General features: G+C 34.5%; 1 protein-coding gene across 11 annotated transcripts in view; it reads right to left on the bottom strand.

The window, feature by feature from the left end:
• LOC132129683 (pleckstrin homology domain-containing family G member 5-like) overlaps positions 1–12,849 on the bottom strand; it is a 74,477-nt gene that overhangs the window by 23,329 nt on the left and 38,299 nt on the right. For 7 of the 11 annotated variants that reach the window (XM_059541337.1, XM_059541339.1, XM_059541338.1 and 4 more), the window contains 5 exons: positions 4,825–4,966; positions 4,266–4,365; positions 2,203–2,272; positions 1,778–1,869; positions 1,035–1,171 (listed from right to left, as the gene is read on the bottom strand). In XM_059541337.1, the coding sequence (XP_059397320.1) occupies positions 1,035–1,171; positions 1,778–1,869; positions 2,203–2,272; positions 4,266–4,365; positions 4,825–4,966 (541 nt within the window). The remainder of the gene's footprint in view (positions 1–1,034; positions 1,172–1,777; positions 1,870–2,202; positions 2,273–4,265; positions 4,366–4,824; positions 4,967–12,849) is intronic. The other 4 variants (XM_059541346.1, XM_059541345.1, XM_059541344.1 and 1 more) reach the window with 1 other exon arrangement.

Below are 12,849 nucleotides of genomic sequence, written 5' to 3'. Positions count from 1 at the left end.
TTCACAATTTTAAATATGACATTAAAAACTCACTATTAAATATGACATACCAACATTTCAAATAATAGATTATTATAATTGTTTATTATCATTAATGTTATATTATATAAATGTTATATATATAATGTTATTATATAAAAGGAATAATTGCTGTTAAATTAATAAATAAAAAAAATTAAATTAACAAATGTAAGAAAATAAAATAACAAACAATTAAATAAATAAAAAATAAGCAAGAGCAAATACTTGTTTAAACAGAGTTAAATTCTAAACGGAATATTACAAGTTCACAAGGTGTTTAGATATGACAAAAAACCTTGACCAACACTGTAAGGGAGGTTAAATAAATAAAAATAAAAAATTTAAAACAAAACAATTACACTACTGTGTATTATTGTTTGTTAAATATCATCATATAATCAGTATCACTGAATAAGCTGACATCCGTTGCTAGTGTGATTAAAGTAACAGAAGGATTTTCAGCATGAATGAAACTCTTCAGTCTGGCTGCTAATGTCCCAATCATTTTAATGCTAACCCCTCGCTTCGTTCTCACATCACAGGTAGTACATTACGCAAGCAGCCTTCGAGCCTCGGTGGGATGCCTGAGTTAGCGTGTATTTGCATTATCTGATTAAAGATGTGGGGCCATGGGGATTTGTAAAGACATGCACATGGCTGTATAGTCATTAAAAGCATTGTGTGAATGAGATGATCTATTTGAAGCAGCAGCATGTCCCTCTGAGCCTTCTTTAGAAGGATGACAGCTAACAGAAATGTAATTGGTCAAACCTCATTTCCCAGGAAACTGTCTGGTTCTGTCGACACAATGACTGCGGTGTTGTGTAATACGGAGATATGGTGTATGTTTGCAAATGTGTAGGAAGAAATGGTTACATAAACAGAGGGGAAATGCTGACAGCAAGATTGAAGCAATATGTTGTCACAAGTGATTATCTGGAAACGATGCTGATGAGAAGAAGAAGCTGTAGACCACAGAGGAAGCATCACGCTTTAAACCACACGACTCTTACCTTTCACTTTGAGGTAATGTCCTCCGAAACGATACGCCTCAAAGTCGAGTGAGAGTGGAGTGTTGGACTGGTCCAGGAACAGATCCACTCGGGATAATTCAATGCCCTTGCGCTCAAAAATTGGTCCGAGCACCTCTCTAAAGAGCAATAAAATGATTAAATGAGCTTCACGGTGAAAATGAACAAAGACTATGGAGTTATGGAGAGTTCAAATCAAATAAATGTAGACCTTTAAAAGACAAAACATCTGTAAGAAATTGTGTTTTTATTTGGTAAGCTGGCATGAAATACGCCTTTCCTTTGGTATGACATTTTTTTTTATCGTTTTTATAAATATGTTTTATGACATTTAGATACTACATGCATTTTTTTCTTTTCATTTTAAATTATTATATTTAAAATCAACTATAGTGAAGGTAAAAATAGAGACTTGTTCTTATAAATTACAGTTTATGAGGCTGCATTTATACAGGAAAAAATAAAATACAGGAAAACTGTTATATTCTGAAATATTATTACAATTTAAAATAATCGTCTATTTAAATATACGATAATTTATTCCTGTGATCAATGCTGCAGTAACACTTTTTTTTGATGAATAGAAAGAACAACATTTACTTGAAATAGATTTTTTTTTAATCAATTTCGTTCATTATTGCGGAATAAAAGGCAGAGAACAGACTCAGCAACACCAAGGTTGTGTGTTCGATTCCCAGGGAACACCGATCGGTTCTCTGACTCACCGTAATGTCTTCTTCTTGACAGCGGGGACGATCTCTGTGTCAATGTCTATGTTGAGGTCAAACTTGAGGCTAAAACACTCCTTCCTGGGGTCCTATAGGGGGCGACAGACCAGCGCTGGTCAAAGGTGGGCAACAGACAGACAACTTCCAGTCATTTACAATGAACTCTAGATGCGATCAGATCAAGATATCCGTCAGGCTACCACATCCTGGGGCTGCTGATGATTCAGAGACGTGTCATTTCCTGTACACTATGTTGGAAAGGAAAGTCTGTACAGGTACTTGTACAGAAAATATCGGTAGGGTATATTAATATAATATGTAGGATGTAAAGGAGCTATACATGCTTGTTTAGACAATCAGTACATTCATCTTAGAATAAAAAAGTTTCCCATGAGCCTTTGCAAAAGGAGGACAGCACTCACATCAGTGTGGCGCCGCCGGGGCTTTTTTCCTTCTCTGGCTTTCAGCTTCATTCCTCCTGTCTTATGTTCTCTATTAAAAGACAGAACAACACCACAGACACATGAGGACAGCGAGCCACGGTATCGGTCTCTGACACCATCACTGTACAATTTGAGGGGGAAAAAAAAATCGAAATGCAATTTTGTGGTAAAATTTGTGTGATAAAAAAAAAAAAGCTACAGGTTTGCTGCACAATTTAGGCAAAACTGATTAAACATCAAGGTGATGATGATAATAATAGTTATTATTATTAAATAAAATATTAAACAAACCCAGAAATATTATTGCGGTGATATTTCATTGTAAAATAAAAAATCTAAAAATAAATATAATAAAAATAATACAGATATAAGTATTACAATAATAATAAAAGAACACAAGTAAAATTACGATATTAATAATTCTGGTTTTTAATTAGATTTTTTTCAAATGTTAAACTATTTTGCTTTTATTTTTGATGAAAAACAGCAGGGAGTCTTTAAAGCTTCTCTTTTGTTGAGAACAGATGGTTTATAAGTAGAGATCGACCGATATATCGATTTACCAATGTTTTCACCGATATTTAAGCAATTTTACCATAATCGGGTATCGGTTTTGTAATATCAGATTCACCGATAAATGCCACCGTCTGCTGGGTGTTTTGAGAATTGCGTGCTGGATCGCAATTGCAGCGCGTCTGAGGGGAGTCGAGACAACAACCGTGTGCAGGTACTTGATTTGATGTAGTTAGTAAACTTTATTTAACATAACGGTCAGTTATGCACAAATTAGATGCATTACATAAATGCCTGATATGTAGTTTATGCAGCTTGACTCTGTGAGTTGGTCTCTATTTCTTAGAGCCATGTTAAAAAATCTATCAAATCCTGTCCCAATAAAGACGCAGCCATGAATGAGCGCATGTTGGAAATAAAAGCGCTGAATTCAATTCTCTCTCTGTTGTCTATGCTCATCGTCTTGTGAAGTCGTAGTAGAAGTCACATAGATAATCCGTCAAGATCCTCTCCCAATAAAGACGTAACTTTACAGTTGACTGAAAAGAGGAAAAACCAAAGTGAACTTTATAACAGTAAATAAGTATCGGTTCCGCATATCGGTTAGCGGGCACATAAACATGCAAATAATTGGTATCTGTTATATAAACAAAATATCAATATCGGTCGGTCACTATTTATAAGCACTTATCACTTCTCAAATTTGGGAAATTCACAGAATAAGTGACCCAAACAATCATAATAAGTCAAATCCTTTATGAATTAAAACACGCAAAGTGACATATAGAGATTGTGATTGAATATTTATTCTGACATATTGAGAGGTTTTATTAAATATTTGTACTTTTTATAATTAAAAAAAAGATTACATTGCAATATTTAAAATAAACTACAGTGAGGTAAAAAAAAAAAAAAAATTTATACAGTTCAAAATATTTTTAAATAAGTTTTATGCTCACAGAGGCTGCATTTATTTGATTAAAAACACAGAAAAAACTGCAATATTCTGAAATATTATTTCAACTTAAAATAACTTTTCTATTTTAATATATATTAAAATGTTATTTATTGCTGTGATCAAAAATGAATTTTCTGCATCATTACTCCAGTCTTCAGTGTCACATGATCCTTCAGAAATCATTCTAATATGCCGATTTGCTGCTTAAGAAACATTTATTATTATTATAAATGTTGAAAAAAGTTTCTGCATCATATTAAGTGAAGCTTGCACTTTGAACTTTGAAACTTGCATTACATATATTTTTTTAATTCACAGCATTTACGAATTAAATCACACCAAGTGACCCATCATGATTGGGGTTTTAATTCATCATGGAGCCATATTGATGTATCTCAGTTTCAGATTGACCAAGTGTGTTTCACTCTCGTTCAGGTATGCAAACGCTTCATGCATGTCACCTTGATTTGAAAAGACATTTTGAATTTTGCAGCAAATTGTTGGGCCTTTTGGTGTGTATAGGCTGTAAGATTTCATACAGTTATTAAAATGTTGTGGATCAACAACTGACCCTCGTTCAGTGCTTCCTTCTTCGTCTTCATCCAGGTCTGAACGGGGACTTGTGCGAGGGGGACAGGAACGCGTGGACACATTCCGCGCCAGGATAGAACCTGACGACACAGATTTAATGCAAATCAGATCTCACATTCTTCACTCCTAACAGAAACATCTGCTTTATAACAGTAAATCAACTAATAAACTAACTATTAACTACATAATGTTTCAAGGATGGTGTACAAATGTTTATATATATATATATATATATATACACACACACAGATAATTTATTATAAATATATTTTAAAAGATAAAATCTAAGTAATTAAATTATTTTAATTTATCAAAATAAATCAATATCAATTTAAAAAAAAAAAAACTTTATACTATTTTTACTATACTATTATATTACTCATATTCAGCATCTGTTGTTGGGTAACTGAATTTTATTGGTAGTTATTAGTTGTATAAATAACCAAACTTCCGAACACTTTTCCGACTCATTTGTATGAAACATAAACCTGTTTGACAGAGGGTCAGACAAGTGTGTTTGCACCAGTGGGGGCATTTACCTTGTGTCTGTACGTCGAAGCGCAGATGCCTGTCAAAGTGCATGCTATCAGACTCATCCAGGTGACAGCTAGAATCACATGACTCACACAGGTGCAGGGGGCTTTTACCGTTCAGTTCCTGACAGTCTGGATGATGACACACCTACAGAAACAGAGAAATCACATCAGATGCTTGGAGTCACTCACGGTCAGGTTCATTTCACTTCACCAGACCACAAAAAGAACTTGTGTGAAGTTTATGCAGCTGACATCATTCCATCTATTGTAAGCTTTCTCTTCTGAAAAAAAAGCACATCCCCAAAACAATCCAGAAACCCAGAAGTGAATGGTCTAGAAGAATTCACATACCATGGCATTTACATGGTACAATGGCAAAAAACATTGTTTGTGATATCATTTACCATGTTTTTGGACATTTGGACAGGTAGAATCAAGATTTTCCAAGATATTTCTTAATTGAATATATTTAAAAATGTAATTTATTCCTGTGATGCAAAGCTGAATTTTCAGCATCATTCCTCCAGTCTTCAGTGTCACATGATCTTCAGAAATCATTCTAATATGCTTATTTGCTGCTTAAGAAACATTTATTATTATCAGGGCTATATTTTTCAAGATTCTTTGATAAATAGAAATTTCAAAAGAATTTGAAACCGGAATCTTCTTTAACATTATACATAAATTTGATGTCACTTTTGATCAATTTAATGTATCCTTTCTGAATAAAAGTATTAATTTCTTTAAAGTGCCCCTATTATGGGTAATGAAAGGTTCATATTTTGGTTTTGGGATTCCCTAGTAACAGGTTGACATGCATGAATGCAAGCTCAAAAAACTCTTTCACTGTCTTGTAATATGCATTTATTTTTACCTTACTTGTTCAGCGACTCCCAAACGATTCGCTCTATTTATTTTTCCAAACCCTACCTTTGCACGATGCTAATCTACGGTGATTGGTCCGCTTGAGCTCATTTTCATTTCATCATGCCTGTAATGCCTGATAAAAGCAGTGTTTGTAAGCGCAGTGCTGTTTTGTGTACAATATTACCAGGGAAACACTATTTTTATGCTCCAAAAGTGGCACCCAGTGGCAAAAAATGAATTTGTAATTTCTTTCAGACCAATGCGAAAAGGCCAACAAGTTGGCAGGCAATATGCTAATGTTTCATGTTAGCATCAACATGAACCAGCTTGGGATTCATTTTAAAATCAACAGGTTTCAATGATTCAGAGTCGACTCTTTCTTTGAAGAGAAAATAACTTTATACACGGTGCACTTTCAGATTTAAAACTTTGCAGCGTGTTTTCATTCACCTAGAGTTGTGTTACACACTGCATGAAAGGTCATTTTTCATTTCAAAAATCCATAATATGCGCACTTCGAAAGAAATCTTACTACCTCCCACCCAAACAACATTTGAATGGTTATTCATTTGAATATATAGATAAATAATATGAACCTTTAGGTAGTAGAAGGCTCCATAATTCAACCAAATTTTGTAAAGATAACAGTAAAAAAAAAAAAAAAACAGACCACATCAAATGTACCTTTAGTGATAAGCCAACGGTTGCCTTGTTTTGATAAGAAAACCAAGAACCACAACTAGTTTCTTGTGCATACTGCACACCTTCAAATCTGTAACTTGCTGTTTTATACAGTAAAAGCCTCGACTGCCACACCTACTGAAGCTTAATCCGAATCACCTCTGAAATGATTTCTATTGAAACATCAATCAGACGGCCATCTCCTACTCTTACCTTGCACATCATGGGATGTGTGCAGGCCACCCCATCCACTGGACGCTGGTCCATGGCAGCAAAGGATAGCACTTCAGTACTGTCACACACCCCAAAACCTCATGGAAAATCTCAGTCCAACCCCTTCCCCCCAAAGAACCAACAAGACTTTGTCCTATTAATCCACCCCCTGGTGTCTAGTCAAATTGAGCACTCATGGGGGCAGGGCAGTTTTAGGGCAGCCCTGGTCTACCCCAAAACCAAATCAGTCTTCAGATGTCCAAAGCCCCTCTAATCTGAGGGGCTAATCATCTGTGTGCTCTCATGAACCCATCTGATGGGGCGGTGGAGATTAGATCGGGCTCATCTCTTTCTCAGACTGGACTCCTCAAATGAATGAAGAAAGGCGGTCTTGATTCGAAAAAGTTTTTAAATAGCATTTGCTTTTAAATGGGCCTTGTTGTTTGTAATAGGCATGACATGGTCTGCCACGATGAGCACAATTAGGTTAGGTGTACTTTCATGTTTTTTAGATTCAAGGGCTTGCTGGGACTTCATGCAAAGCTTCAACAGCTTTAAAGTCATGAATGATGAAATATGGAGTCAATGTGACTACACAAGTCACTTTAGGGCAGATCAAACTTAATTATTGGTGCATGCTTGAAATTCAGGTTTTTATGGATTTGCATAAATTTGGAAATTAAATGGGCAAATGTTGCCAGATTTGCAAAGCAAGCAACATTGTTGGGTTTTCATGCTAACTGCATGCTTTAGCTTTTTCAAACTGAGATCCGAGGATCACTAGGGACCCGAAAGGGGAGTCTGTATGACATGACAACATAAAATAAAATGTATTACTAATTTATTTATTTATTTATTGTCAAACAAACAATGTAGTTGTCTGGAATTTCTTGGTGAGCTCTGACACAACTAATACACTGAGGCAATAACAAACACATTCATACATACATAAATCATTCCAACCAATTATAAAGAACAAAACACAAAAGAGTAAGTGCCACAAGAGTTTAAAACATAGACCATCCTACAACAGGTATTCAAAAAGTGTGCAGACTTATTTTTAATTGTTTAATTAAAACATTATTATTATTTAATAAAAAACATACATACATATACATATACATATACATATATATATATATATATACATATATATATACATATACATATACATATACATATACATATATATATATATATATATATATATATATATATATATACAAACACATTATAGTGTCTGTAAAGCACATTATAGTTTTTATGGTGGGGGTTATGACTGATAACAAGAGAAAGAGACAACACAACAGAACACAGAGCTCAACAGAACCGTATGCTCATGTAATGGTGTGTTTGTCATGAGCCGCTGCTATAACAACTGACGGCTTTTGCTGTGCTGTCACCGGGACTCAAGTTCTCAGATGAATTACAGCACATTTATCTGAAAGAGAATGAGAGGGACTCATTGCTTCATTTACAATAAAGTAATGGAGAGAAAGGTGATTAAAGAAATTGATGAAGTTTGAGACTAGCTCTGCTCCAAGTGAGCTTCCTCCCTGTCTGACCTTCTAAGACGTCATATTACTGATTTGAAGCACTCTATACGGGCAGCAACTATATAACACATTCAGCAGTCCTTCTGAAATGTACACTACAAAACTACAATCTAATTGATTCCAATCAGTATTGTTACTAAAACGAAACTCTATTAAATAAGTCTTAATGTAACACTACTACTAATAAATTATTATTAAAAATTCGTTTTTTAAGGAAAAATCCTTACAAATTTCTTCCATGTTTTAATTCAACATTAAACATCTGTTGTGCTGCAAATTGTTTGCTAAAAAATAAAATAACTTATATTGTACAGCTCATTTTGAGATTTTTTTTTCAAACAAATAATATTGCATTTAACAGTTATGAAATAAATAATATTTTTTTTAATGAACTGGAAGTGAATGTTTAATTATGGAAGATAATCCAAATGTAAACACAGTGGATGAGCAATGCACAATTAAATAATTAATATCAGCTGGTTAAAAAAAAAATAAACAGACAGACAGCATCTTTACCAGTGTTATTTTAGTATAAATGAGATACTTTTATAGTTTTTATTAATATTTTGAATAAGTTGGTAGTTTATTAGTTAACTTATTTCCTTTCGAGTAATGAAAAATGAGTTTTATTAAATGAAAAATAGTTTACTACAATAACCCTGATCTCTACCTATAATTACCTTTAGATGTTGTCTAGGTAGAAAGTTCAACAGGTTTTAAAAACAGAACTGGAACAGAGACTGAGTGCATAGATGAGTCTTTCTGAAATGGCTAAATCGAGAGACTCCAAGCATGTTATGTGCTGACCAAACAGTTGGTCATTTAAAGGACCCTCAGCCAGGGATCCAAGCCAAGGACAGCCGAGTGTGTGTGTGGACTGTCTGATTCTGAAGTTCTGCTGGGTTACTCATGGGCCTCAGGAAGGGGAGTGTTTGGAGTGTGGAGATGATCGTCAGTGAACAGCAGGGAACAACAGACAGCTGTGAACACACACACAAGAGTCCAGAGGGACTTAACGAATTCAGACACACGTGGCACCACTCTAAGCTATAGGGCTCTGTAAAATCAGTTAGATTTTTTTCAGTTAAAAATTTTCCAACTCTTATTTGTGGTTTAATATTCATAGGCACTAATCCATATCAGCTTTCAATAAAATATACAAATTTGACAAAATCAGTGACAGTCCGTGTTCTACAGTTTACGGATTCAATGATTCCATCTGTATTTTTTTTGCATTGCAGAAATCATAGGGCCCAACTACTATTTTTTATTTTTTTTGTTCTTATTTTTTTATTACGTGAGTAAAGAATGTGGAAATATTTACATGTGCCAAATACAGAATCACCCAGACAAAAAAAATAAAAAAATAAAACATATCTATTCTGTGTGGGAGGTAGTGTTAATTTATTTAACGAAAACTATGACACACATAAAACTAGGGCTAAAACAACCAAAAAACAAATTACTTGTCACCGGAAATGTGTTTCACTCTTGGTTACAACACATAAAACAAGCAGCCACCATCCCTGTTTATAAGAGCATGTCTGAGGATTATGACGTTAATGTATGCTTTAATAGTTTCATGCCCACAATCCCCCATCCCCTAAATAATCTTTCAAGCAATTAATCCTTAATTTAGAAAAGCTTTTCATGCTGAAGGGTTTTTTCCAACAGTATCAATCTGCAAAGATGATCTGGAGTGAAGGGGACCCATGGTAAACAGGTTTTGTGGTCTCTGTGTGGCTACCATGTTCTCCTGCCCATATCTGGTGAAGAGGGTGCTGTTCAGACAGTGTGAAGAGTTTCAGGTCAAAAGTCAAGTGCAGTGTCCTTTAGCTCAGGATTAATCCGTCTGCCGCAAAACTGAGCACCTGTTCCTTTCAACTGTACAGCTTTAGCGGTCTTACATAATATACATTTTCATCCCTCTTTCTCATACAGATAATTATGCAGGCATTTAATCTCTCTTTTCATGGAAAGCCACACAAGAAATTTGCCCTTGTTTATTTTAAAGGGTGAATGAAAGTATCTGCGAGCAACAAGGAAACACAAAAGACTGGAAAATGGAAGATTGATATTTATGAGTGTTGAGTGGTTGAGAAAATGGTCATCAGAAATAGAAACCGTTTCATTATATTTGAACGATTTTTAAGTTACATCAAGGTTTTGTTACAACTCTACTGCACCTATGTGTTTTCAGTCACATTTACAGATCCACGTGGTTATTTTTTAATTTTTATAAATACTGCATTGACTGTAAAAATGAATACTATTATTGGATTGTTATATATTTGAAAATAACCTACCCCTTTATATAGCTTAAAAACCCCATGACATCACTTACCAAGTCCAGTTTTCTGTGTTGTGTTGACATATTTCCTGTTAAAACAGGAAGTTTGGGTGGGCTATATCAAAATATCATTCTAGAAACCATTTCATAGAACAAAAATCTGCAGTGCAACATGAGACATCAGTATTTCTGGTCTGTTGTCCTGGAAGTTCAAGACCGTCATTTTAAATGCATATTTGTTAAAAATGAACTTTCAGGAGTGCACTAGCATGTAGATGACCTCACAGCTAGCAGACATTGCCTCAAAAGTCACACACTTTCAATGAAGTTTAGCCAAACACATTTTCATGGAATAGCTTGACTTCAGTTTGAAAAACAAGAGTTTACACTGGTGAACCAGAAATGCTTAACTCAAAACAGAGGGATATTACAACATTAAGCAACATACATGAACACTCGCGGGGCAAAAATGGTAAAAAGCACACCTGTGCTATACATACATTACATATGCATGCAAATGCATCACACGACTGCACATGCATACGTCAAATCAGCAGATAAAGCACATAAGCATAATTAAATGGAGGAGTTAGTGAAGGTCACACCCAAATGACAAACTCTTCAACAGATTTCCCAGTTCTGTAGTCTTCTCTCACCTTGACCATATAAGAAGTGAAGCAAGCATTAAGCTATGGCGCTCATGCAGATGTCAGAAGTTTGAGTCTGTGACAAAAGGTCAAACAAGACCTGAAACTTACTGACGGCTGCTTCAGATTCTAGCTAAAGCCACTGAATCATCACTGATTTGCATGAGATTATGAAATATCTCATATGCATTGCCATAGTTTCAAGCTTAGACACCATACCTAGTGACCCGTTCACAGAGCGCTCAATGCATTTTGCACATAAAAAGTTTGAGGAAATTAAGAGAAAGTAAACTAGATCTTCTGTTTGAATCATCAGTATGTTTAAACTGATTTTATGTCATCCTTTTCGCTTCTAACAAAAACACTGACTCATAAACAGAAAAGCACACAAAGCCTGATGATTAAAAAACAGGCTTAAATTCTGCCCAACCCTGACAGCATCATGGTGACTTGTGAGAGAACGGTCTGAATCACTAAATGGCCTTAAATGTCTTGATTCACACTCACGGAACTGTGAAAGTCCCTTCTGATGCTTGTGAAGTCTACAAACACTGACACACCGCCACTTAAAAACAACAGACCAAAACATGCATGCAGACTCATCTAACACTGATTCACATCCCTCCACACAGTTATCAGTCAAGCTACACTTACTAAAACACCAATTCAGAATACAGTTAACTCCACACAAACCATTTAAAGGAAGTGAGTAAGAGTTCTACTACAGCTGTCAGTAGTCTTAAAGACCTCGGTGTTTTTCTTCCATTTATATAATATATTGTGAGCATGTCATCAAAAAACAGAGCTGGGTGTGAACTTACATAAAGCATAGCCAAACTTTCCATAAGAATAAGCATGAAAACTTGTGCCACATGGACCTTGGTATTGTAAAATAATATAAACAGACAAAAAACTAAACAAAAATCTTATATATTAACTTTTATTCTACACTATCGGTCAAAAGATTGGGATAATACTTTTCATATAATAAACCACTAAAGACTGATGAAAATGTTAACTCTGCATCACAGGAATAAATACAATTTTAAAATAGATTCAAACTGAATATTTTTTTTTCAACTGTAATAATCTTTTACAATATTACTGTTTTACTTTAATTTTGATTAAACAGATGCACTTCTTTCAAAAAAAAAACAAACAAAAAAAAACTTTTTTTATTTGTCCAAACTTCTCACTGGTATCCATTATTTTTTCAGTCACATTTATAGATCCAATTAAAAAAAAAAAAAAACTATTATTAAATAATTCTATAATTACAAAGCTAAAATAAAAATAAAGCAAAAACATTCTAACAAACAAAAAATTATTCTAAGTTAAAATAAAATTCATACAAGAATCTAGCAATCTTGCTACTGCATCTACCCTCTCTTTTATGCTTACAAACTACACCCAGACACATGGTGTGATTAAGCAATTATGTGAATGTAATTACTCAATGGAAGCCAAGGCCAAACATCTTTCGACTTCTCTGCTTCTGAGTGTTTAGGGAAAAAGAAGGAAGTGAAATCAGAGCTACTGCAGTTTGCATTGGCTTCTCAGTACCAGACTGCTCTGGATGGAGAACACCCGTCGACTCCAAGACAAGCATCTGGCCCATTAAGAACACTTTAAAAGAAAATGAATTAAAAAATAATAAAAGCATTTACACAAACCAAGGGAGCATTATATTAGTTTGGTTCACCATGCTTTGTTTTCTGTTAAAAACTGTGTTCTGCTAAAAACAGAAAGCCACATCTTTTGAACGAACTGTGAG

The sequence above is a fragment of the Carassius carassius genome, chromosome 46 (assembly GCF_963082965.1).
Source record: "Carassius carassius chromosome 46, fCarCar2.1, whole genome shotgun sequence".
NCBI classification, from domain to species: domain Eukaryota; kingdom Metazoa; phylum Chordata; class Actinopteri; order Cypriniformes; family Cyprinidae; genus Carassius; species Carassius carassius.
This window is presented reverse-complemented; position numbering and strand designations above follow the sequence as displayed.